Consider the following 27,984-nt stretch of genomic DNA (forward strand, 5'->3'; position numbering starts at 1 on the left):
ATGTCACTGTTCTGGATGAAAGTGCATGCTGTTCTTATAAAAATACCAAAGTCACTATAAGCGTGCCGTTCAGATTTGAAGAGTTGCCATCATTCTGGCCATCATCAGCAGTTCCACTGCACCAAATGTCACTGTTCCGTACCTAAATGCATGCTGTTCCTTTAAAAACACAAAAATCACTATATGTATGCCTTTCAGATTCGAGGAGTTCCCTCGATTTCTCCAGGATCCCATCATCAGAACTGGGTTCTGAGAAAAATGGGACCAATCTGTATGCATATACATTCAATTAAAAAAAAAATTCAAAATCGGTCCAGTAACGACGGAGATATCGAGGAACAAACATTAAAAAAAATAAAAAAATAAAAAAACATACAGACGACTTGATAACCGTCCTTCTTGAGATATGAGGCGACGGTTAATAAAAAGATGGAAAACTTATAATTACACTGATTTATGGATTTAACCCAAAAGCGATCTTCTTATTGGGTAATTATGAGTAAACACAGTCTAGAGAATAAATCTATGTCGATCACAAAATATACGTGTTTCAGGCTACTTATAACTACATTAACCGTTCGTAATAATCCGATAAACTTATTACTCGCTGCAACTTTTCATTGATCGGAACGGAACAACGAGCGGAAATTAAATTTAAAAATATAATTGCCTGTTCAAACGAGCGGTGTCGGTCCACTACTTTTATTTTATCAATTAATTCTTAATTAACAATTAGTCTTTCTTGTTAAATGTTAATAGTAGATTGTAGGTACAGCTAAATTAAGTAGCAAATGGTAGCAAGTAGCAATAAACGTAACAACTAATTAAAATAGGTATGGTTTATCTAATTAAGTATACCTATATCATTAATTAACAACACGCATTTCTTGAATGAATGCAAGGCACAAATAATGAAACTCTAATTTGAATTTTGAATGCGAATTGCGAAAGCGAACCCTGCTTATTAGTATAGAGATTAAGGAAACGAAAATCTTAACTCTGCGTGATTTTAGATACCTAGTTCAATGATAAACTATCCTGCTTTCATAAGGCAATTAAAAACAGACGACCTTCAAATTGATTATACGAGTATATTTCAAAACAACGCATTTTGCATGTGTGGTTTTGGCACCTAAAAACGTACTGCGCGTAACGACCACTTTATAACACATTACACTACCAACTTAACAAAGAACTAAAATCCACCCAAAAAACCTATCAACCAAGCGACTTAGTCACAAATGTTTGAAGTTTGATAGCTGTAGTCACAGTATAAAGCAGTAATAACTCTTCTAACAAACTTCACTCCGCGCGGTGTGTCGAAAACTACTCTCCATACGGGGCCGCGTTTGCGCGCTGTGTTGACGTGTTGAGTTCGGGAGAAAATGACGTCAGCACCGAAGACATATTTTCGTTACAGGCCCCGTAGCCGAATGGCATTTCTCCGACGCCAAACGAAAGCGATACGCCGCTGGCTCTGTCGCGCCAATACGCAAGCGCGATAGAGATAGATATCTACTAGCGCTTCGTTTCGTGAGCGTTTCGTGAGCGATTGTGCCATTCGGCTAGCCACCCTGGCCCCGTAGCCGAATGGCATTTCTCCGACGCCAAACGAAAGCGATACGCCGCTGGCTCTGTCGCGCCAATACGCAAGCGCGATAGAGATAGATATCTACTAGCGCTTCGTTTCGTGAGCGTTTCGTGAGCGATTGTGCCATTCGGCTAGCCACCCTGGGTGGCTCGCCGCTCGCTTCGTTGATTATATATTTAATAGGAGTCGATGATTATATATTTAATAGTTGAAACAATTTATCCCATTTAGTGAACCACCATCAGGACGTAATTTTAGAACTTTCTCAATCGAACTTACTATTTTAATTGATGATTGATAGCGTCCGAAGGAGGAAATTCTTCTTACACCGCAGCCGCACATCGGATTTTTGTTGTTTAACATGTTTAAATATAAGGTTCGGCAATAGAGATACCTAAAGGAGTTGCATGGTTCAATTGTGGCCATCCATTTGACGGAAGGGTCCATATTCTTTAAGTGCGAAAAGGTCCTTTCCATATTAAATTTCAACTGAAATTCCGATAAAGCACAAGCATCACACGGAGCGTTCTGTGACTGAAAGCCACAATTTTACTTAGTACAGGTAAGGATTATTTATATAGGATTTACATACTTCATACTAAGAATCGTAGGGGAAGGTTGCAATCATTGGACCAGCGCCTTGAGTGGACCACTTAAATATAAATCTAATCGTGCTAGACGGAATCCAGTAAGGTACAAGGTGACCTTAGGCCTCACATTGGGCCACCCCGTAACCTCAGTCGCGCCTCGCTTCCCGGAAAAAAGTGACGCATCCAAGTGTGTTTCGAGCGACATTGAAGTTAAATTACGCGAAGAAATAAAATCACGAAAGTATTAAATACATTTGCAATTCAATTTGTGTGATGACGTATAATGCTTAAACATTTATTAATGAGCAAATTTAAAACAACAGTTTCCAGCCATTTTTAAATATTTTTATTTGTGATATGATAGCTAGTTGCTATCAATGGAGTCCACCTGTGGGTTCTATCATCGGACCGGACCAATCATGTCAACTTTTTTTTAGAATTATTAATACTTCACCCGTGCGCTAATATATAATATGTAAGAAAAACTAGTACATATAAAAATAATATATAATTATATTTTTTTAATTATAAAATTTATATAAAAAATATTTCATTAAAGATTTTTATTTTTTGTCGATTTCCATAAGTTTCCTTGGTTGGACCATTAGTCTAAATTTCTTAAGTCCATTGATGGCGACTTTGTGGTCTAATGACGACGACTCAGATCGAAAGGAGGCAACAACTTATGAAAACCTTTTCACGATTTTTCTCTACATTTATTATTGTGAATAAGGTAATTCATAAATAGATGTCAAGAATTAAAACTTCTCAAACTAGTTTTATTGCTTGACATAAAATCTATGAATTTCAGAGCAGCGAAGTTAAGTGGTCCAATGATAGCAACCTTCCCCTTACTCGATTTTTTAGTGCCACCTATTAAATACTATCATAACTACATTGATGCCTACAATTTTTTTTTTAATGTGTATTGACGTGATATCATGATTTTAAAAGAAATATGTCATTTGTTCTCATAAAAAATAAAAACACGCAAAAATATTTGGGGAAAATATGATTTTGGCCACTTCCAGGCTGTGAACAGCGCCATCTAGTGTTAAACCTAAAGGCCCATACATTTCAGGGGTACGCTTTTTTGTATGAGCTTTGTCAGGCCAGTATTAAATCGTTCTTGGTATAGGTAATATGAACAAACTTTGATTCAATGAGTGACGGCATTTTGTTGATTAAATCTGTCACAAACATAGACATTTTCATTCACTCATTCTTTCCATTCGTGCCAGCTCCTGTGAATAGCTCGAGCTAGAACTTACCGCTTGTGACTTGAAGAGTAGTTGCGAAGAGACATAAGAGCGACAGCGACAGGCCTCCGAGCGAGTTGTGCCAATGTGCCGCGGCCATACTGTGTCCTGAAAATAATGGTAGGTACATATAATATTAATAGTACATTGTGCCATAGAGGAATAAGTAAAGGAAGAGTTGTAACTCCATACATCAGTAAATGCGGGTTATTTGTATAGGCATAGTTAAGTGACATCTAGCGACAATCACGCGTCAACTAGCGTAAATTATCAGTACTGCTACTTGTCAATAGATGTCGCGACGAACAAAGAGTCTAATGCTCACCAATTTTTAGCTAATATTACAATAGTATTACCCCCTTATTCATAAACGTTCACTAAAGTTATCAAGCTGATAAAGTTCGTTTGTCCCTTTCTATTACACCAATACGTCGAAAAGGGACTAACGAACTTTATCGGCTTCATAACTTTAGAGAACGTTTATGAATAAGGGGGTTAATCAGTATTCTGTTTTCAATTCCTTCTGCTTGTAATATAAGTTGTAAACTGTTTTAATACTAACTTTTTGGCAGAAAAGACACTGTTGCCACCTAGTATCGAATAGTGGTACTGATAATTCACGCTATTTGACGCGTGATTGTCGCTAGATGTCACTTAACTATGCCTATACAAATAACCCGCATTTACTGATGTATGGAGTTACAACTCTTCCTTTACTTATTCCTCTATGATTGTGCAACATGGGGAGAAGGTTGAATATTATTAACGAAAGTATTTAAAGACTCGATTTTGCAACATTCTTACGCCCCAAGTTGCACACAATGTTTTTCATTACACTTGCAATATAAAACATATGAAATAGTTATTTGTTATACAAGGGGGCAAAGTTGTATTTTAACGGTGAGTGTGGAATTGAAAAACGAGCAAGTGAAAGGATTCTATAGTTGAACCACGAGCGAAGCGAGTGGTTCGAGAATAGAATCCTGAACTTGCGAGTTTTTTAACACACGAGAAGTAAAATACATTTGCACCCGTGTGTAACACAACACTTTTCCCCTCACTATAGCGAGGAAACTACAACGCAAAACATGCGTTTATCACTGCTTCCAGTAGTTCCACAGGTGGTAAATCATCTTTATTACTAGATTCACCTACTTTTATCAATTTTAAAGCAGTTAATTTGACTTTATTCAAGGTCAAATTACTTTACCCACTAGTGGATAAAATGCGTTTTTACCCGCTGGTATTAAAGGACAAAACACGTGTTTCCGAGCTAGTGAGGGGAAAAAAGATTTTAAAAAAGTTAAATACGGCTCTAAAAATTTCATAACTCCCTAGGGAGAACGATTTTTAGGAAAAATAGGAAAATATCAGAAGTAGGCCTAGTGTCGCATCACCCTTCACATTCACCGCTAAACTACGGTCGTAGCGCTATGCCGTAGCCGATAACATGGACTTCCCCATTGCTCGTAGGTACGATTATGTAGCGAAAATGAATCGTAGATTCACAACGATGTGTCGTGATTTTAGCACTGAATATTTTCACATATTGAATTATTTCACAGAGACGTTATTTTTATAATCTGAGATATTTTTATATGTATACACCATGGTCCACAACAATGTCACATGATTTAAAAATAAGTATATTTTCTGATCCAACATTAAACGGTGTCATAGAATTAAAAACATTAGTCCGCTGCTATCTAAAATCTATTATTTATACCCTAATATATAGGACTAAATTACAGTATCGACTAAATGCAGCCTCTTAGTATCAGCGCCATCTAACGAAAATTACGCGAAGCTAGCCAAACGCCATCCAGCGGGTGGCGATGGAACTACTGCGTAGTAAGGGAGGCTCGGTTTGAGCGGGTGAACATTGAACAGATTGCTGAAAAGCTTCCTTTAAAGTACTTGGGAAAACGTCTAGGTGGCGCTAGCGTAATCATTACGTGGAAAAAAGCGAGGTAAAAATGCACAACAATAAATTTAACTAAATTACGAATTCCCTCTTTTATATATTCGTTTGAAATAATGGGATAAATGGGAAACTTAATAGAATTATACCAATATACTAAGTTGACAGCGTTTTAGACAGGTCCGAATTTGGTTTTAGAAGTGTTACACTCTGGTGACTGACAAAAACGAGTAGAATTAGTAGCAACGTTGAAGTGTCGTCCTTTTCTTAAATACTTATCTAATATATGTAGATCATAACGGTACGACGTTGAAGTGTGGCCATTTTTAGTTTGTACTCTTTTTTGTTAATCATATTAATGAATTCTAGAAGTATGACGTTTAAAATGTCTGCGAAGTCTGTGGTACCATAATCGTTGTCAACTTAGCTTGGCCTGACTCTAAGTACTATTGACCATGATATTACTCACCATATCGTCAGCATGTGTTTGTTACCCGGCCGTCCGCTGCTCTCCGCAGATTACCTGCAACAAAATTCCACTGTTATTACCTTGAAAATTGTGTTGTTTCATATCTGTATTTATAGGAAAATCTGAACTCTGATATTGAGACGAAATTTACTATAGACTGATTTAAGGCAACCCCACATTAGCGTCTTTAGCGTCGACGCGACGTCTAGTCAAGCACGGCTATAATGGCGTCACGGCACAGTTGCGACAACCTTACGCTAGACGTTCACGTTCGGGAGACGATGATACGCTAGTGTGAAGTGTCTAAAATAGACCTAGTAAAATACCTAAAAAAGTTGTCCACTTAGGCCCCGCGCACACAGAGGCAACAGTTGCTCGGCGACTTTCGTATTTGTATGAAAAGTTGCGTCGCCTCGTGTGCGCACCTTCATACTAGCCCATAGACCGAGCGACGGAGACAAAACAGTTTTGTCGCCCGTGTGCGCGGAGTCTTACGCAGGTAGTAGGTACCTACCCGGCTAAATGCGGCACGCGAGAAAAGTAATCAAATTTATACTAATCTTATCTGCGCCGAGTTTTAAGTTAACGCGGATTCATAAAGAGGGGCGAAGAATTTTTTCATTAAAACATCATAGCCTGCCATAATCTTTTTCAACAATGAAAAATTCAATATTTAATCGCAATAAGCCTTAGGATTCTATCGTCTAAAAATAGATGTTATTTTTATGAGCTTATTTAAGAGATAATGAAACCCTAAGTAATGGCTGTAATATATTTATTTCGTAGTTTGATGGAGAAGCATGTTGGTAGATGCTGGCTGCCACATTGTCTATAATCGCGGTTTATTTAAATGTTTGAGTGACATGTTTCTTACTTTGATGTTTTGGGTTCGATCGTGAAACATATACCTAAGTTGTAAAAATTAAAATAAAACTTTAAATAGTGAATCAACAACAATTTACTCTTTCTACCACTGCTATCCAAGAATAAACAAGTAATTCAAGTTTCGACTTTTGTTACGATACGAGTTTCAAATATACGAGCTTACAAAACTCCTTCCAGCTCAGACGTAATCTGATTCAAAAACAATATAACACTCATGACAGATTTTTTAGTTTATACCTTACTTTACTACCTACTTACTTTGGGAGTCCAAATTGGCTCATTTTTCCAATACAATCATTACAACCACTATCAGCACTAGAATAAAAATCAACCATTGAATTGACGCGCACAGCAAAGCTCAAACAATGATTTATTCTGCGGAAAGTTGATTTCAAAAGGGCCGCGTCGGCAGAAGGCTTTTATAAAAAATTGAAAAGCGAAGACATCGCCGCGATAAGAGTAGAAATAAATTAGCATGAAAACGCGATAAATATTGGAAAAAAACCTGCGAAACTCGATCCCGCCTTCATATAAAATTAAAGCTCCGACACGGTCCAATAAATTGAAATAAGGCATAAAAGCTTATACAAACAAATCGGCGAAAATTAGGTCGCTCAAACAGACATCGGCTATATTTGGCGCAATACAGAAACTGTTCGGAATTCGGATCCATTGGAGCGCGAATGATTTACTGTATGTTGCCAGTCTCTATCAGATTAATAGAAAGAAATCTAACTTGGCCTTTAAAAACTACCTATTACTTACTACCTACTACAATAATAAATACATAACTCTATTTCAGTTTTACCGAATTGGAAAAAAATATAACATTTTGAAAATTAAAATTTCGAGGTACCCTTTATTAATTATTACCTACTTCATTAATATAATTGTACTTACATCGCCTTGGCAGCGATCTATTCGCCGGGTTAGCTAGTAAGCTAGTTATTTAGTTAAGTATTAGATTTAAGTTTATTGGTTGGGGACTGAAAATCAGCGGTCTCGCTGCGTCTCATCCATTTTACTGCGCACACATCTGTAATTTTACTTACTAAGTTTTTATACATTTCCATTTCGTGCTGTGTTGGTAAATAAATATCTTATTCTTATTTTTAATAAATATTTTATTTTACTTTTTATAAGTTTCTTTAAAGTAATATTGTCAGGTACCACTTGTGTTCAAACCACTAAAATAACATTCTACTTTAAACGTAATTTTTTCTTTTTTACTTATACCTCACAGCATGTCTAATAGTTTGTGTCCACTCCACACCCTCCACAGTACACTGCAGCCGACGATGGCGCGCAATTACGGCCCCTCGCCAATCTCGCTGCACAATGGCGCTAATTAACTCATTACACGCAGACCGAGATGTCTATTGTCTTTGAAATTAAGCTCGCCGCCAACTTAAGGAAGTCCCTTTTTAATTTTGTCCCCAAGTCCATTCAGGACCTACTCATTCTCAAATAAATCTAATTTTTCGTAAACTGTCAAGGAGTCTGATTCAGATGGACCAATTTGTTATGATTCTGAATTGGTTTTGACGCGAACTTTAACGATCGTTTCGAAACGAAAAAAATCGAAACAACTTGTTTTGACGTTAAACTAGTTTTAATATCACCGTGACGCCTTTTCCGATTTTGCAATTTGTTATGATGTTATACTGGTTTTAATACGATCTTGATAGTCGTCTTAATACTTACCGCGACGATCGTTAAATTAAACAATTTGTCATGATGTTGAAGATTTTGACTAGACGTTTACGATTGAATGGAGCATATAATACTTTCACATCAATTTTCATACATTAGGGCCCATAGCCTAAGAGTACATTCGACCACACTCTGTGGTGAACGACACAACTGTCTGTGTCGCACTTTGTACCAATACATAAGAGTGATAGAGAGAGATAACAACAATACGCAACGGAGCGTGAACGATGATAATATTAGTTACAAGCTTAGTCCTTGTAAACCATCTTCAAAGTTGCATAAAATTAAGACTGAAACCGTACGTAACTATTAAATCTTAATCAGAGTTTATGTCAAATCTCTCTTGACTTTTCATACCAACAAAAAAAGGTTAAGTATCTAAATAAAAATATGTAAATAAAAAATACGTAAATAAAAATATGGCAATTTCGACTCGGGGTCAAATGCAACTTATTCAATCAATCAATCAATCAAAAGATTTATTCGTAATAAACTTAAAACTACACAATATGCAAAAAAACAGTATTACTAAAACTACAAACGTACAAGGGATTGATAAGTTTATCACGAAAAGGTCCCGTCTCAGCATAATGCTGACCCGGAGGTCAGCGCTGATCTTCCGACGAGACCATTTGTGAGACCACGAACGCAGCCGCACGACACAGCCCCATCGCAATTCGAACGCATCCTTATTGAAGCGATCAACGCCATTATTATTTTTTTTCCATGTTTTACAATGTTTGCATTATTTAATAGTATCCACCGGTTATATGTATTGGTAGGCGTGTTCAGTTGATACAGGTGGAACTCAACTTAATAGTGTAATAATGGAATAAATGGATCAGTTATAATTGCCCCCCAGTCGGGATTTGTCCCGCCTGTATCTTAAATAAAAATACGTATGCCAATGATTAACTGACCATTAGTGGACTTTATTGCAAAAATACAAGTTAACGTTAACGCTGTTCGTGTACATTATTATTTTATTACGAGTCAAATTAGATTGAACCAACCCGACAAGGAAAGTGGAAGCGACCTCCAGAATTGGGTCATCCGACCAGGCTCAAAGACGCCCTTATCGAGTTTGCATTACGACATGACCGCGGCTCAAGGACATTCTTCTGATACTATCTGCGGCACCGCGAGATGTGATGCTGCCAGTTTACTTTGTATTAAGTAGAGGAACGGATTGTAGCAGTTTTAAATCAAAAAGGTAATCACGGTCTATATCCCGGTCAATATAACTCTAACGGACTATAGAAGTTTATTTTATTGGAAATTCCAATCTGTGAATTGGTAATTTTTTTGACCAAAAGTAAATACTGTTTTAAGAGAACAACTACTTATTTAACTTTACAGTTAGTGAAATGTTATAAATAGTAAATATTTACACAAGAACTATTTCTTAAAAAGTTGTAGCCAAGCCAAGATGCCAATCGTTTATGCTGCGAAGAGAACGAAACACGAATGTTTCCATTAGGTACGCTAGTTAATAATGTTAATATGTAAGAGTGATAGGGTAAACACTTCACACGGGTACATATTAAAATGCGATATAACGGACCATGAAACGTTAAGAAATCCCACGTAAAGCTAACTCAAATAAATGGTTTCCAAAGCATAGCTAATAAGTGTACCTACACGCGACAGTCCTCAGAAACCTTTATTGTTGGGAGGCACGAAGTAAGAAGAACCCGAAAGGCTAAGGCCAGATCATTTGATTTGCGCGTTGCGCTGCGTTTCGGTCAGCCATGCGATTTGTTAGAGTAAACCTTCTGGAAGTAAGTAGGCTATTATCTATCCTGCGCTGCAGGCGGCGAGGGTGAAATATTCACCGGCGATCCGCAGCGTGCTCTAATATTCATAAAATGGACCGCGACACCCGCAAGTTCGTTCACTTCCAGCCCCTACTTTTAGGGTCATTTTACAAGCGACCCATTTTCGCAAATATTTCCGTCATCACGTCACGTATCATTTAAAAAACTGACAAATAAAAGGAAACAAATCACAAAAGTCTCGTCATCACAAACACAACGTGCCTCTGCCTACCTATTTTAATTGCCACTTAAGAGTCCGCAGCAAGCTGGACTCAGAAGGCTTTGGGCATTTTTTCCTTTGTATAGGTATTTATATTTATTACGAAATAATCGATTATGTATGCCTTGTAATTCGTTTTTTACCGAAACTAGAAAACGACAAAAAAACTAAGTAAAAATGTATTATTTGAAACGCACTTCTTAGTACTTTAATAATGATTATACCTATAAAGGTTACATTATTAGTTTATTCCTGGCGCCGAAAAAAAACCGCCGCTTTTATGGTTCTGGTGAAAGGTACTTGCGAATGTTGGATTATGTAGAAATGTGTAGGTAATTTTTAAAACTACTTTTAATATGAATCTTTGATTATTTGATGGAAACACAAATTTACTGAATATACGTAAACCGTTAAGGTTTGAGGAGTTTCCTCTATTCCTCATGAATCCGATATCCGATTACATATAAGAAATCGAGCTTTTAGAATTTGACTTGAAAACTCAATATGTAAGCATAACAAAGAGAACAAATCTCCTAACAAATAAATGTCACTATTCTGAACTTAAATGCATGCTGTTATTATAAAAATACGAAAGTCACTATAAGTGTGCCACTGCACCAAATGTCACTGATCTGGACGGGACGTAAGTGCATGCTGTTCTTATAAAAATACCAAAGTCACTATAAGTGTGCTGTTCAGATTTGAGGAGTTCTGTTCTGACCATCATCAAAAGTTCCACTGCACCAAATGTCACTGTTCCGTACGTAAATGCATGCTGTTCTTATAAAAACACAAAAATCACCATATGTATGCCTTTCAGATTTGAGGAGTTCCCTCGATTTCTCCAGGATCCCATCATCAGAACTGGGTTCTGATAAAAATGGGACCAATCTGTGTGCATATACATTCGATCAAAAAAAATTTTCAAAATCGGTCCAGAGTAACGACGGAGGTATCATGGAACAAACATAAAAAAAAACGAATTGAAAACCACCTTCCTTGAGATTTGGGTGCGGCGGTTAAAAAAACCCATCTCAAAGTAAACATAAATGCAGCTAGCAAACAAGTAGGTCTCGAAATGAATCTATCGAAAACAATGGTCATGACAAACAGCATAAAAAGAGAAATATCAGTAGACAATAAAATTTTGGAATATACAGATAAATACATTTACCTCGGAAAACAAATCGGATTCGACAGAAATAACAACGACCTAGAGGTAGAGCAAAGAGCGCAAAATACTTGGAATAAATACTGGTCTCTAAGCGAAATATTTAAAAGCAACATGCCAGTACATATCAAAACAAAAGTTATGTCTTCATGCCTCCTACCTTGCCTAACCTACGCATGTCAAACGTGGAAGTATACATCTAGAGTTAAAAATAAAATAATCACCTGCCAACGAGGACTAGAAAGAAGCATGCTTAATATTAAAAAAATAAACAAAATTCGTCACACAAAAATCCGAGAAATCACCAAAGCCAAAGATGCTTTATTATATGCAAAAACACAGAAATGGAAGCGGGCAGGACACGTAGCGAGGCTAAAGGACGAGAGATGGACTAGCAGGGTAACGAAATGGAAGGGCCCACAAGGCAAACGTCGTAAACACAGACCAACCCCTATAGACATCCATTACAAGACGACTCGCGGTCACCAGCCTTACTTGTATTTGCCATGATATAAGCGCGGGCGCTCGCCGTGCCCGATCAGTAACTTTGAGTAATTATGTTAACTAGAGAGGGCACCTCAACTTGATTTTGTGTAACAACACTTAGAGCCGATCGGCACAACCGCGCTTAGTCTGTGCCGAACGGCTGTGGTAGATTGACGTATCGCAATGAAAAATATTTCGTCTAAATAATGCCGTCATGTGTAGTGAGGTACTGTACAAACTGCTCAGGAAAATCTAACTAAAGCCAAGGAGTGACTTTTCATACGTAGGTTTACTGCATTTTTGTTTAAACACGCTTACTTTTTAAAAAATGTATCAATATAAACTCATGCCGAAGTGCCATGTTGCGGCGGCCATGTTTCGTTGAAACCAAAGAGTAAAAAATGCAACAAAAGCAGACGTGACAATATCGCAAGTTAGTTCAAGTTTCCTATCATACATTAAATTATATATATGTATCGACGCAAAAAAGGTTATTTAATTATTATTGTCAGAATTGCACAGTTTTCCGACATGTCGATCTATAACAGATTCTCAATACGCGTGTCGAATTTCATGTGAGTATGTAAATGTAAGTGCAGTACCTAACCTATCTGAATGAATTTGGGTAGGTAGACGGTCAAGCAAATTATGAGAGTATAAAAACGCGCGAAATTCAAATTGTGTATGGGACGATAAACCCGCGCCCATACATACATGGATGTAGATAAAGTTATGTATGCGACTATACATAATTAGGCATTAAAACATTCATGTTATCTTATTAACACAACAAAAACAACACTCATGTTTTAATGCCTACCATTATGCAACAGTCACATAAATAACTAATATCCAGTTGCGGCTACGTGTACACATGTATGCTCAGTCCGTATGCAGCTTTCTATGTGGGCATTTAAAAAAATTGGGATTGAGTTGTTAAGAAAAAGTTAAATCGCTGTTAGTTTTGCAACGATAATTAAGCATGGAATTTCAATAAAAACATCGTTTTTGTTTTAATTATGTAAATTATACTAAGCTATAATCTAAATTCAGAACGTGAAAAAAGTTTAGTTTTAAATACAGATTTCAAGCTTGATTGTCGTTACAAAACTAACAGCGATTTATGTTTTTTGTTAACAACTCACGCTAATTGAGAGTCATAAATTAAAAAAATGCCCATGTAAACCCATGTCACTTCTATACTACGACCTAATCTATGCACTCTATGCAGGGCTCATCATCGCGACCGAAACGTCGTAAGCGCCGAGTAAAATCGTAGCGCTTGCGACGTTACGGAAGCAGGCCATTGGTTCACACCCCGCCTCCTCGCCCCGCCTTCAGCTTACAGGCTGTGACACGTTCGTTGTTTGCTATAGCTCCTCTATACGAAGTAATAATTACTCAATGATCAGTAACGACCAAGTAACCGACCCGAAAGCAGCTCGTGTTTTTCGCAATAAAAAAATTGAAAAAGGGTATTTTGATGCCTTAAATATGTCCACCTGTAGTGTGAAATGGTGTGGAAAGGTAACAAGAAGTTCAAATTTAAAAACGGACGGTATTACATTCCACAAATAAGTCATATTTATAATTTATTCAGAGCCGGCATAGGTCAACTTACACTGGCCACTTACGCGACAGTAGAGGGACAGTCATACTTCTGTCCCTTTTCATCTGGCGCGACTGCCTGCCGTCCTTGAAACGACCAATCGCAGCGCGCTAAACACATTCCCCTCCCGCTCCTCGCGCCCCAAGCACTGGTGATTTGTAGCACGCACAAAATTTACAATATTGGCACTCTATAGGAGGTTCTCTGTGGTCGTAAAGCAAGACCGCACACGAGATGGGAAGACGAGATAAGACAAATCGCTGGGCCCTGCTGGTGACACATAGCGCAGGATAGAGACAAATGGAGCTCTTTAGAGCAGGCCTTCACCTTCACCTGAGGAGGGGTTCGTGCATATCAAAGATATCTACATAGCTAAGATACACAACACGACAACATTTAGCATATATATATATATATATTTTTTTAGGGTTCCGTAGTCAACTAGGAACCCTTATAGTTTCGCCATGTCTGTCTGTCCGTCCGTCCGTCCGTCCGTCCGTCCTTCCGTCCGCGGATAATCTCAGTAACCGTAGGCACTAGAAAGCTGAAATTTGGTACCAATATGTATATCAATCACGCCAACAAAGTGCAAAAATAAAAAATGGAAAAAAATGTTTTATTAGGGTACCCCCCCTACATGTAAAGTGGGGGCTGATATTTTTTTTTCATTCTAACTCCAACTTGTGATATATTGTTGGATAGGTATTTAAAAATGAGGAAGGGTTTACTAAGATCGTTTTTTGATAATATTAATAGTTTTGGAAATAATCGCTCCTAAAGGAAAAAAAAAGTGCGTCCCCCCCCCCCCCCTCTAACTTTTGAACCCTAAGTTCAAAAAATGTGAAAAAAATCACAATAGTAGAACTTTATAAAAACTTTCTAGGAAAATTGTTTTGAACTTGATAGGTTCAGTAGTTTTTGAGAAAAATACGGAAAACTACGGAACCCTACACTGAGCGTGGCCCGACACGCTCTTGGCCGGTTTTTCTTCTCTTATGTTTAACAAAAATTGTAACGAACTTGCATGAAATAAAAGGCTTTTTATTTTATTTTATTTTATTTTATTATTTTATTAAGTATTTGGTATACCCATATTACCCATGCATTGTACGCACAACGTCCGTAATAAACTTCAACGAAACACCCCAGTTCCATTCCAGTTTGAAAGAGCATAAATTCAATCCAGGAACTTTCCGAGTACGCCTGAGAAATTGGAAAGCGTTCAAGCGGAGCGGCGCAGGAGATGGATTTAATTAAATATTACCTATAAAATCAACTTTAATGAAAGTGAGTTATGGAATTTCTCACTTTTGTGTGTAACGAGACTTGCGAGTTCTCATAGCCACCACGGTACGCTCATGCCCATGATCGTAGCGAAACATGACGTGACATGACTTCTAATTGATATACCTACTCAGATCACAACTACTGTGTCAGTAAAAAAAGTTGCCGTTGTGGTATAATAAGTATTCACTTGAAATATTAGAGCCCTAGACTTGAAATATTGAGATATTGAAATATTAGCCCAGGGGCCCATTTCACAAGTTACAATTTACAAGTGGTTGTCAATGTCTAATATGACAAGTTGGAAAGAGACTTCCGCTTGTAACTTGTAACTTTCAGTTTTGAAAAATGGTCCCCAGATTTTAACCTTGTTCCACGATATCTCCGTCGTTACTGGCCCGATTTTGAATTTTTTTTTTTTTTGAATGTATATGCATCCGGATTGGTCCCATTTTTCTCAGAACCCAGTTCTGATGATGGGATCCTGGAGAAATCGAGGGAACTCCTCAAATCTGAAAGGCATACGTATATGGTGATTTTTGTGTTTTTAAAGGAACAGCATGCATTTACGTACGGAACAGTGACATTTGGTGCAGTGGAACTCCTGATGATGGTCAGAATGGAACTCCTCAAATCTGAACGGCACACTTATAGTGACTTTGGTATTTTTATAAGAACAGCATGCACTTACGTCCAGAACAGTGACATTTGGTGCAGTGGAACTGCTGATGATGGTCAGAACCGAACTCCTCAAATCTGAACGGCACACTTATAGTGACTTTGGTATTTTTATAAGAACAGCATGCACTTACGTCTAGAACAGTGACATTTGGTGCAGTGGAACTGCTGATGATGGTCAGAACGGAACTCCTCAAATCTGGACGGCACGCTTGTAGTGACTTTGGTATTTTCGGGTCCAAGGTGGCATCTGGTACGGGCGCAGGCATTTATGCAAATGATTACAGTGGTAGTATCAGCATGGGCAATTATGCCACGGTCTTCCAAGCCGAGACATATGCAATAATTACCTGTGTACATGAGAATATAGTTAGACAAACCCAAGGTAAGACTATCTATATACTCAGCGACAGTCAAGCGGCACTCAAAGCCTTCACATCGCCCAGAGTTATCTCTAGACTGGTATTAAACGGCATCCAAGCTCTTAACAAGCTTGGAAGGCAAAACAAGGTGCAACTGGTATGGATACCGGGGCACGAAGGCTTCATTGGCAATGAAAACGCTGATGAACTTGCCAAGGCCGGATCTGAAGACAACTTCATAGGTCCGGAACCTTATGTGGGCCTTTCACAAGGAACCATTAGAACGGCTATGAAAGATCAAACAAAGGCTAGTCACCAAAAAGAGTGGGATGCCCTGGTTGGTCTGAAGCATTCAAAGCTCTTTATGGAGAGGGTAGACTCTGGATGGAGCAAAAAGCTAGGGAAGCTAGGCAAAAGACAACTCCAAATTATAACGGGGGTGTTCACAGGCCATTACGGGGTCAAAGGAATTTTGGCCAAGATGGGACACGCCGACAACACTGATTGTCGCATGTGTGGCGAAGAGGAAGAGACCGTCAGACATTTAATGTGTGAATGTCACGCCCTCGCCAGACAAAGAATGAAGAACTTTGGAGCAGGCTACCTGGCACCGAAGGACTTCAGAAAGGTACCCATGAGCCTCATCATCCGATACGTGGAGATGGTCGAGAAGCTCCTGAATAGCTGAAGGATCTTAGGATCGTAGGGGGTAATTGCACAAAAGATCCCGATGGGTCGAAGTGTATCCGTAAGGGCCCCCGCAGATTTAAAATAAGATAAGATAAGACTTTGGTATTTTGATAAGAACAGCATGCACTTACGTCCAGAACAGTGACATTTGGTGCAGTGGAACAGCTGATGATGGTCAGAACCGAACTCCTCAAATCTGAACGGCACACTTATAGTGACTTTGGTATTTTCATAAGAACAGCATGCGCTTACGTCCAGAACAGTGACATTTGGTGCAGTGGAACTGCCGATGATGGTCAGAACTGAACTCCTCAAATCTGAACGGCACACTTATAGTTACTTTGGTATTTTTGTAAGAACAGCATGCACTTAAATCCAGAACAGTGACATTTGGTGCAGTGGAACTGCTGATAAAGATCAGATCGGAATTCCTTAAATCTGAACGGCACATTTATAGTGACTTTGGTATTTTTATAAGAATAGCATGTATTGAAATTCAGAACAGTGACATTTATTTAATTATGTTTGTTAAGAATATTGAGTTTTCAAGTCAAATTTTGTCAAGCTTCGATGTCTTGTAATCGGATTACTGAGGAATTGTTGAGGAAACTCCTCAAACCTTAACGGTATACGTATATTAATTTGTGTTGCCATCAAATAATTAAAGTATTAAAAGCAGTTTTAAAAATACCTACACATTTCTACATAATCCAACATTCGCAAGTAGCTTTCACCAGAACCCCAAAGGCGGCGGTTTTTTTTCCTTAAAAATTATATTTAAAGTAAACTGTTCTCTTTATCGTCTCTTTGAACCTCGAAAGTAAAACCTGAACTATAAAAAAAAACTAGTTCATCTTTAAGAAGTTTGTTTAATTTCCTGTCTCCGTGGTATTTGCGGACAGTTTCGCGCTGGGCAGCCGCAGTTTCTCAGGCTATTTAACAAGTTATAAGGACATTGGCCACACAATCATCGTGAACTAGATTTTTTTTTCATCGTGCTTTAAGCATAAAAATTTAAAAATTTGCCGTAAGTAGAGATACATAGATATATTTAACTAAAGTCGAGATAGAATATTGGTGTTTATTGTTAGTCAGCGTCGAATGAGTTGTATCAGCGAAAGTGCCAATTACACGGGAATACTTCTTCATCATTATGATAACAAAGGCATGTTACAATATCTGGCGTTTAAAAAAACGCTTTATTTCAGACTAGTATGCGATCCATAATTAGGTACAATTACACAAAAATCCTCAAAATCTTTTGGCTGTCACAAAATAGTTACTGCTGACTATATATTGTATACTTTCTTAAATGTGTGGGTAGACGAATAAAGATTCAGTCTTAGAACCAGCTTACGTGTGTTATTTACTCCTCTGTCTCAATACATATTTTACATGGCGCAGTCGGTAGGATGGCGTGTGCGAGCTACACGCAATCGCGAACTGACTACTTATCCAGTAAAGTGCAGCAACTTGATTCCTACTATTCCTATTAGGGCAAGCACTGACAAACAGACGCGACTGCGGAGCGCGGGTGCCGACCGATAACAAAACGCGAACAATGCAGATCCTTTCATTCACTAGGACACGTGGCTTCAATCCTCGATTGTACAGTATTGCCATTAAAGGTTACATTTGATAAATTGATTGAGTGAATGACATGATTTAATGTGAACACTAGGAACCTTCTGTCAGTTAATTGCAATGTATAATTTATTCTGTGATATTGTCTGAATTTACGCTGAGGGTGCAGCAGCTGCAGTCGCGCCGCTATGTGTACTTCAGCTCTTTTGCTGAGCGCGTGCCGCGGCCGCTGCAGGACACCATCGCGAGTGCAGACTTCTGGCCGAAGGGGCTTTCGACGGTTCCGGGGCACCCTGCCGAATTCTACGCCCGAACAGACGACGCAACGAAGCCTCGACGTTACCTTGTCACCTAAATATAGTTTTCATCACACCTGCACATTAAATGCGCTGTTGCACGAAGGCGGAGCGTAAGTTATAGAAAAACCGTTCTCCCAAGGGAATAATGAAATTTCTTGTACCGTACTTAAATTTTTTTACATCTATTTACATATTTTTTACATTGTGAGTGTGATGAAAAACATTGTGTGTAACTCGGGGAGTATGAATATTACTAACTCGAGTCTTTAAATCGCTCCGGCAAGCCATCGCGATTTAACTTACTCTCGTTAGTAATATTCAACTTCCTCCCCTTGTTGCACAATATACTATAATTTTGTGATGTGTTTATTTTTTATGCTTTTATGTATTTTTAGTTACTCAGTGCTTTGGTTGTTACTGACATACTGTGTAACATATTTGAAATTACTTAAATAAAATAAATAAATAAATTGTTCAGACTTTCTATTTTCAACAAGTTTCAAGAAGATTACTCCAAAACTTTCAACTAGCCAGTCCTAATTGGCAGTTGGCAAGCGACGGTGCCAAAAACGATTGCATAAATGTATATTATGAATGAGACTCTTGTGCAGAGAACAAAGAACGTAAGTTACTTGTTTTTACTTTGCTATTAAATAATCTACTAATGAATCTGACATTTCATTTGTGGTTTGTTTATTGGATTGTGCTCTTCATCTTTCCTTTGTCAGATGAAAGTAAAGTAATAACGCAACATAATAATAAGTCGCGAACTGAACTGCGGCTTTTCGGTTGCATAGTAAATAGTGTAGGTATTACAGGAACAAGATCAAACAACAATTTAATAAGGAATTCGGTTTTAAGATGCAGCTTTTTCCCATCTACTATTGATAATTAGAAAGGGACGGATAACCTACACTGACCACGAGATTGTAGCGGAGTATTAAGCTTGACTACATTGCTTGCATTGTAGCCCATAGCAAAGGAATGCATGCAGGGAAGACATATGTATATACAGTGAAACCTGGATAAGTGAGACTTCAAGGGACGACAAAATTTATCTCACTTAAAGAGGTATTCCACTTATTCAGGGTCTCAGTTAGACAGGCATAATAAAATGTTTGTCTCATTTACAGAGGGTATCACTAATAGAGGCCAGAATAGAGGGTATGCCAGTTATAGAGGTGATAAATAAGGTGTTTTGCATATAGTTATTATTAATTGCATACTACTTAAAAGAAAAGGTAAATAAGCCTTGTATTTATATAAAATATAAGACTAACGTCATTGTGTCTTAAAACTTTTATAGGTATATTATGAAAGTATTTTTTTTAATATTTTTATGTAAATTATCGAGATTTTAGTTTTAATTACTTAAAATAACCACGAAAACCCTTAAACTCATCTGAACACAAAAAGGATCAATCGCGTAATTTAAAGATAGGCTAAGAATTATTAAAAATATGGAAGTAGATTTTCAATGAAGTCCAAGTTACAGAGGTCATAGATTGACTGTGTCTCAGATACAGAGGTAATTTTTTATAAAATTCTTAACAAACAATTAAGTTCATATACATTTCAAATATAGTCTCAGTAACAGAGGTAAAATACACACTCTGTCTCACTAATAGAGGGAAATGTGACTATAAAATCGAAAAGGCTAATCTCACTTATAGAGGTCTGTTTTGCCTCACTAATAGAGGTAAATCGGTGCGAAAGTGTCGGGACCACACCTTGGGTCCCAACTAAAGAGGTTTCTCACTTATCCAGGTCCCACTTAACCAGGTTTCACTGTACCTATTTTTATTTACTTTCACATTGAAGATCTCCAAACGACATGCCTTAAGCACAATTTGTTGTATTTCGGTAGGTTGATATCATTTTTACAGCAGCGTTTCAAGACGGCGCGTGACAAGTTTACGAGCCAAGATACGGAGCCTCGTAAAAAGCACCGATACACTCGATCCTGGCAAAAATGTGTAACATGGCAAGGTAAGCACTTAGATTTCACGTGATGCCTTTGAAATGACTTCATTTATTTCATTAAATATTACTTCAAATCATACAATTTTGCTTAAAGGAAAGGTATTATACTGTACCTAAATGACGTTCTTCTTTGCCATGTGTTTTGCGTTACATAAACCAAAATATTGCATGGATTGTCAGACGCATATCCCTTCAACATAATAAATAGTTATTCCCATAATAAAACAAATGTGTCAAATCAAAAATAGAGGGCGCAATAAGGTGGTGGTGGTAAGGAGGTGGAAACAAGACCAAGCCCAAAATCTGTGTGTCAACTTTAACCGTACCTCTGAGATGAGGACAACGCTGTCTTCGCAACGTCCGATTAAGTTTAAATAAGGTTTAAAGAATTCAATTTAGATTTGATCAATTTTGATCTAGTAACCATTACCTACTCTAACTATATTGTTGTTTACTAGTGATGATGATGATGATGATGCTGTCATGGCCGATTTCGGCCACAGCGTCTGCGTGTTCTGGAACAAACAATTTCAAGAAACAGAGTGTAGCTGTTCCACTCTCTGGTGTGCCTTTACGTGGCTCGCGTACCCGATATTATGGCTAAATTTTCGAGCACATTTTGGGCACGTCAGCTACTAAGTAAGCTGGGCGTTGTTTACTAGTAAGTAAGTAGTGGGCATCATCTTATTGTTGACGATACAAGTGTATAGCTATTCACCGCGGATCCAGCGGTATCTGCGAACAGGAGCTAGTTTGGTACACTTTAGATAGCACACATTCTCCGTCTAGCCCCTCGTGCCCGCATTGTGCATGCCGCGGCAGCCACGCATTCCTCGATAAGACTTGGAAACATTCCCAGCGCTAGCAAAACGCAAGCTACTTCAACACCCTCTTTGACCAGTGTGACTGCGACCTCGAGATTTAGAACTAGTAGTGGTAGGAAAGCGCGCTCATTGATTGGTTTTCCTGAATATTCCATTGGCACGCACTAGATACGATAAGCATTCAAAATTCTCCTGCATCATGCAAGTCGATCGCTTTCGCACTGCCGCGTAGGCTTCTGCTCTGTCCCACTTTGAAAACTACACAGGCCTTTAAATTACTGCCGTACCTCGCATGACTATAGTGGATGCCAAGCGAATGTTAAATTGGAAAACTGAGAAGTACACAATTGAACGAAACTTCTAATAAATATTAAAATACGGTTTCGCTGACTGTTTCACAGTTGTCGTATGTAACAGACAATTGTTATCTAAAATCTCTGGGAAAAATAATTAAATTGTTTTATTTGGAATTGCAAGTTTTTTTGGTAACTAAACACTGTACAGTATACGAACTGGGAGAAACTAAAATTGGATCCTTTCTTCCACTTCAGTTGAGAAACTGGCAAATAGAACAAATATCTATTACTACTGTGTACTTGTGTAGCATCACTACTGCCGATCGGTGTTTTTATGCGACTGTCTACTCCAATATACTTGTAATACGTTACTCCGATACACACGGGACACAGAGGTGCGTGAGTTCATTACAATTGCCATACAAAAGTGCAAGCTGCGGTTCAGGCGATCGACTTCAGAAAGAAACAATCCAATAAGTGCAATTGGTACTATCGATGCCGTACGAGGCCGATAGGGGTTTTACTCGTAGTACTTTAATCCTCGTAGAACTAGCGGCCAGAGCAAATGAGTGCCGGTATTTTATAGATAGTTTTTTTATTATGTCTGCTGATAGACTAGTATATTTAAACGGTCCTCGATTCGGATAGAAACAGGCGACATTGAAGTCTAAACATGGAGGCTCGCACTTAGAATTCGGAAAGCTTTTCGATTACATAAATCTACATCTCTCTATATATTGTCAGGGGGACCCAAGTTAAAAATCGTATGTACATAACGAAACACTATTCTCTCTATCATCTTTCATGGTGTAAAAGAGACATATATTATTTTACTTCGTTTCTCTGTTTTTGCTAGACATCCAGACAGATTTATTTACTCGTATCTTTAAAACTTAGCACAATAATTTTAATTTTACTCGAAGGAGCAAACAATTCGAAGTATTTAATTCAGAACCAATTCTTAGATTTGAGAACATATTGGTGGTGTGGTGTTAAATAACTGAACACTCGGATGTACTGTGCAAACTGTGCAATGAATGTTTGGAATCCAATAAACGTACACCCCTGTTTTCTCTCGTGCTACAACATATTGTATTGTACAGAAAATTCGAAACTGATTTAGATTATTTATATCGGACTTTTTACCCTCTTCATGAGTTGAATAGACATTTAGATGAAAGTACATATGTGTATATACAATTATACATACCTATTTCTTTTATTTATAAAAACCGGCCAAGTGCGTGTCGGATTCGCCCACCGAGGGTTCCGTAAGTACAAACTTTCTTTCAAACTACCTAGTTAAAATAATCTCATGTTTCTTATATAACTCTAATGCCTTGACTAGAAAACTAGAAGCTAGAAGTACAGAAGGTACTAATGAGAATTATTGTGTATAGCGCCATCTCTCGGTGAATTCGCTAATTTGCGCGACCTGTATAGTATGTTGGTTTTTCAGGGATAATTCTTTATAATGTTATCCGATTTTTACAGTTATTACTTTATTTGAATTAAGATGGTTTATATAACATCTTGTACTAATTTGAAAGTGTTATATAGATCCACAAGGGTGGTTAAATTAAAAGTAAAAATCTAAAAAATTTTTGTGAATTAAAAAAAAAAGTTTCCAAGATACAAACACGATTTTTTTATTCCTGTAATATTTAGCATAAAACCAATGTTTCCTAAAATTTTCATCATTTTTCGTTGCTAAACTTCGGAGATAAAGGGGGGAATGGTATTTTTTTTATATTTTACTTCAAAATTCCAAAACAAAAAAAAAATTAAAAATAGTTTATTTACGTTCAATTTGAGCTCTTTCTAACGATACTCCACTTGACCTAGTAACTTGAAATTTACAGTTTGCCCCCCTTTCACTTTGGCCTTTCAAGTTGATAGCATTAGTAGTTCTGGAGATATTTAGTAATTTATGACAGGCGGACAGACAGAAGGACAGAGTCGCACCATACATAAGTGCGTTTTCACATTATCCGATCCAATATCGGACATCTTGGATTTTTTCCATAGAAATCCTTCCGACATCCGATATCGAATCGGATAATGTGAAAACGGACTATAAGGGTTCCTTTTGTACCTTTTTGGTACGGAACCATAAAAATATAAGAAATTTTGTTTAGTCGTAAGAGCTTTTCCTACGCAAGCTACTTTTTCGCAAGCTATCCAACTACACTTAAAAGTAAAGTCAGATCAAGCTAAACAACAGCAATTTTGATAGAATAGTACTTATGTCTAATTTTAAAATAAAAATACGAGTCTGGAGTTTGGTATCTTTGACCCAATAATCCAATTGAGCTACACGATGGCCAATAGAGTCACGTGCGTTCTTTGATTAAAGAGGGCCAGTCATCTGTTAGGCATACATTCATCACGACGGAAGCTTCCAATGATCCTGTGGTCACAAGGTTACGGTCACATTTCCATTCGCCTATGTATATCTAAGTAGTATCAAATAATACATTGTGCAAGGTGGGGCGGAAGTTGAATATTGCTAACGAGAGTAAGTTAATCCGCAACGCCTTACAAACACTCGAGTTTGCAATATTATTACGCTCCGAGTTATACACAATGTTTTTCATCACACTTGCAATATAAAAAATATGTAAAAAAATTAAAATTTGAAAAAAACCCCGACCGCGACATAGTGGACCGATTTTCATAAAACATTGCTAAGAACACTCCCGACTAACTCAGCTTTCAAACAAAAAAAAAACTACATCGAAATCGGTTCATCCGTTCGGGAGCTACGATGCCAAAGACAGACACACACACAGACAGACAGACAACCAGACAGACAGACACACACACAGACAGACACGTCAAACTTATAACACCCTGTCGTTTTTGCGTCGGGGGTTAAAAACAAACCAAACTAATTTTATAAATGGGAAAGTGTGTGTGTCTGTTTGTTTGTCCGTCTTTCACGGCAAAACGGAGCGACGAATTGGCGTGATTTTTTAGATGGAGATAGTTGAAGGGATGGAGAGTAAAATATGCTACTTTTTGTCTCTTTCTAACGCGAGCGAAGCCGTGGGCGTAAGCAAGTTAAAAATAAAGTTAAATATGGTACTAGATATTTCATAACTCCCGAGAGATAACGATTTTTCTATAAATCCCGGATGCGGAAAATCTTGTAAAACGCGGAGATTGCTATGAAGGGCTTAAGTGGCAATATCGTGTATGGCGCCTATGACTATCATGACTTGACTATCGTGAAATAACTATCGTGAAATGACTATTATATAGCTAAGTTTTTTTCACTTCAGCGTCAAACTGGTTAATAACTGATAAAGCAGTAGTTTACCTATATACATTTTATTTTATTTAATACTTACTGCCCACGGCTTCGCTCGAGTTAGAAAGAGACAAAAAATAGCCTATGTCACTCTCTATCCCTTCAAATATCTCCACTTAAAAAATCACGTCAATTCGTCGCTCCATTTTGCCGTGAAAGACGGACAAACAAACAGACAGATGGATATGTTGTTATTTATGGGCCATTGTGACTCTGTATCACATATCCACTGTGTGTACCACAACTCTTACACCCATCTTGATTATAATTTCTATGACGCCAGTATCTGATGAGTTAGAATGAAAATTAAAGGCACTGGTTTGTTTACATTGTTCACAAATTCTACCGACTGAGCTCTTAGTAAGCTAGCGTAAATGTTAGCTATAAAACGAACTAAAGATAAGCAGCCCCGTGCAAATAAAAGAGACACGGCGATTTTGATAGCTCACCGCTGGGCGAGTAACTATAAACATCGCCGTGTCTCTTTTATTTACACGGGGCGTGCTTATCTTTCCTTCAAAATGTTATAGCCGGTAGCTCATAGCGTGGCGCGGACGTAGTTCGCGGTGGGACCAGTGCCTAAATGTTACTTGTTTAGTATAGCCAAAGATAACTCTCCCTGTGACTCCTCGCAAATCGCTTTTCTATGGAGAACTTATTTCATAAATAAAACATCAAAAATGCTGCCTCCCACTTATTTCCATAAGATAAGCTTTCTCGGGATTATTGGAATCGGTTTCCTGGAAAAATGTGATATATTAATCAATGTCGAGATGCCAACGTTTGTTGCTAGTTTGTAGCACGATGCGGAGTAGCTTATACTCGTATAAAGACTGTTGATTTTTCTACATCATCTAGCAAGATCATGAATAATAAATATTATATTTCCTCTCGACTTTAGTTAAGTACATTAGGCGCAAATGTTGAATTGTAATCTAACAGAGCCTCAGTTTTGAACACACACATACGTTTATTCGAAGAATTAAACTAGATTAGCCAAAGCAAGACAAGACAGTAAGAATAATTGGCGTTTAAAACATATCGGCGTGATAAAAGGCCTGATCGCTCGGCGCAGCATCCGCAGCTGAATGCTAAGGAAACTGCGACAACACATCTAATTGTCTCCAGGCGCGGTCTCAGAGCCGCGCGGAAATCAATAGGCACGTCTTCGAGATGACATCTGCACTTCACGGTTTAGCCGCTCGTGGGACCCAGCGTTTTATATAATCTAAGGGTTTGTTGACAGTGGGTGGGCCGCATCCTTGTCAGCCGTGCGTCGGAGGCTCACCACGCCCTCGGGATGCTGCGCCGTGGACCAGGGCCCCGCGTGCGGTTTTGGTGACTTAAAGTGTGGTGGGTGGTTACGTAAGGACTTACCCGCGTGAGCGAGGTGCCTGTCGGGGCGCCATTGGGCGCGTGGCGGTGGCGCGGGGCGGCGGCACGAGCGGGTCCGGGCGCAGCGACGGGCGGCGCGCGACTGACGTTGCGTGCGGGGCGCGTGCGTGCGCTCGCCGCGCGCCTGCGCCCACTTACCAACATTTGTTTTGCTCTACCGTGGCCACACTACAACCTTAATGTGCCCATGAGAACTTATCTCCTTGTACTTCGTTAAGATATTACCGGCTCACAGATAAGCGGATGTAAGCTGTAACAAAATGTTTCAAATTGAATTTATATTTTTAATTACATTTTTGGAAATATAGTGAATAACAAATAAGTTAACTACCAAACTTCCCGGTTTCCTTGCCTTGCATTCACATTAAATTAAAGCAAAATTATTTCCTAAGATGCAGGGCACAGAATACATGAATAGTACAGACAACAGAGTTTTAATTAATTATATAAATATTATAAATATACTTCACTACATAAATTGTTCATTTCGTAGCGCTACGCCGTAGCCAGTGCACGCTACGCGCTACGAGTGTAGCCGATAACATGGTTGGGGAAAAGGATTATGTAGCGAAAAGTGCCTGCGTGCAGCCCGATAGTGCGTAGACTCAGTAGACGGCGTAGTGCCCGATATCGGATCAGCGGCACTTAATTTTGTAGTACTCGTACGAAACATGAGCGAATGCGTAAAATATGCATGTTTTATAATGCTACTATAATTAACTACCTACTTTTACTACGAAATTGCAACAATGTACGTCCTACGTCATGTTATAGTGGTGTTATTTATGAATAGTTTTTTTGGATTCCATTATCAAACTAAAAGGGTTTGACTTGACCTCCCTCGCAAACTTTGAGACCACCAAAATAGGCAATGAATTTGGATGGCTTAATAAAACCGCCATCAAATACATATATCAGAGCTGCCAAAGCTCTCAGAAATATCTGGATACGTCTCTATTGTCAAGACATTACATTAGTGTGTAGTTCCGATATTTGTGAGATCTTTGGCCGCTTCGATACATCTAAATCATCTAATGGCGACTATACCTACTGAGTCGCGCTGAAACCAAGTCAATATTTTTGTAGCCCTACAAAACTATTGGTAGGTACTACCTAGAGAAAAGCTAGCGCCGCATTGCTCGGCCGCAGTGAGCCACTGGATCAGGGGATAACGAATCGCCCCGTGGCAATGATCGCTGAGCCAGACACACTGCTACCCAGATCCAGAATACAGCAGCTACAATATTCTATAGTAGTGACCAAAGTGATCCAATCGCCCCGTGGCAATGATCACTGAGCCAGCCACTGCTACCCAGATCAGAATACAGCAGCTACAATATTCTATAGTAGTGACCAAAGTCCCCAGGATCAGGGGATAACCGCCCCGTGGCAATGATCGCTGAGCCAGGCACACTGCTACCCAGATCAGAATCAGCAGCTACAATATTCATAAATAAAATAATAAATAAAAAGCCTTTTTATTGCCTAAAACAAAAATACAGAATTATTAGATTCATGCAATTATACTGTTATAATTTTTTGTCA

At 38.3% G+C, this 27,984-nt stretch overlaps 1 protein-coding gene across 1 annotated transcript in view; it reads right to left on the reverse strand.

The window, feature by feature from the left end:
- The window catches only part of LOC125237348 (cubilin-like), a 115,625-nt gene extending 89,116 nt beyond the window's left edge, over positions 1–26,509 (reverse strand). Inside the window, exons 1-3 of the mRNA XM_048144345.1 lie at positions 26,422–26,509; positions 5,831–5,884; positions 3,453–3,548 (exon numbers count right to left, since the gene is read on the reverse strand). Of these exons, the coding sequence (XP_048000302.1) occupies positions 3,453–3,540 (88 nt within the window). The 5' untranslated portion in view covers positions 3,541–3,548; positions 5,831–5,884; positions 26,422–26,509. The remainder of the gene's footprint in view (positions 1–3,452; positions 3,549–5,830; positions 5,885–26,421) is intronic.
- Positions 26,510–27,984: the final 1,475 nt, after the last annotated feature.

The sequence above is a fragment of the Leguminivora glycinivorella genome, chromosome 2, assembly GCF_023078275.1.
Source record: "Leguminivora glycinivorella isolate SPB_JAAS2020 chromosome 2, LegGlyc_1.1, whole genome shotgun sequence".
Classification (NCBI taxonomy): Eukaryota; Metazoa; Arthropoda; class Insecta; order Lepidoptera; family Tortricidae; genus Leguminivora; species Leguminivora glycinivorella.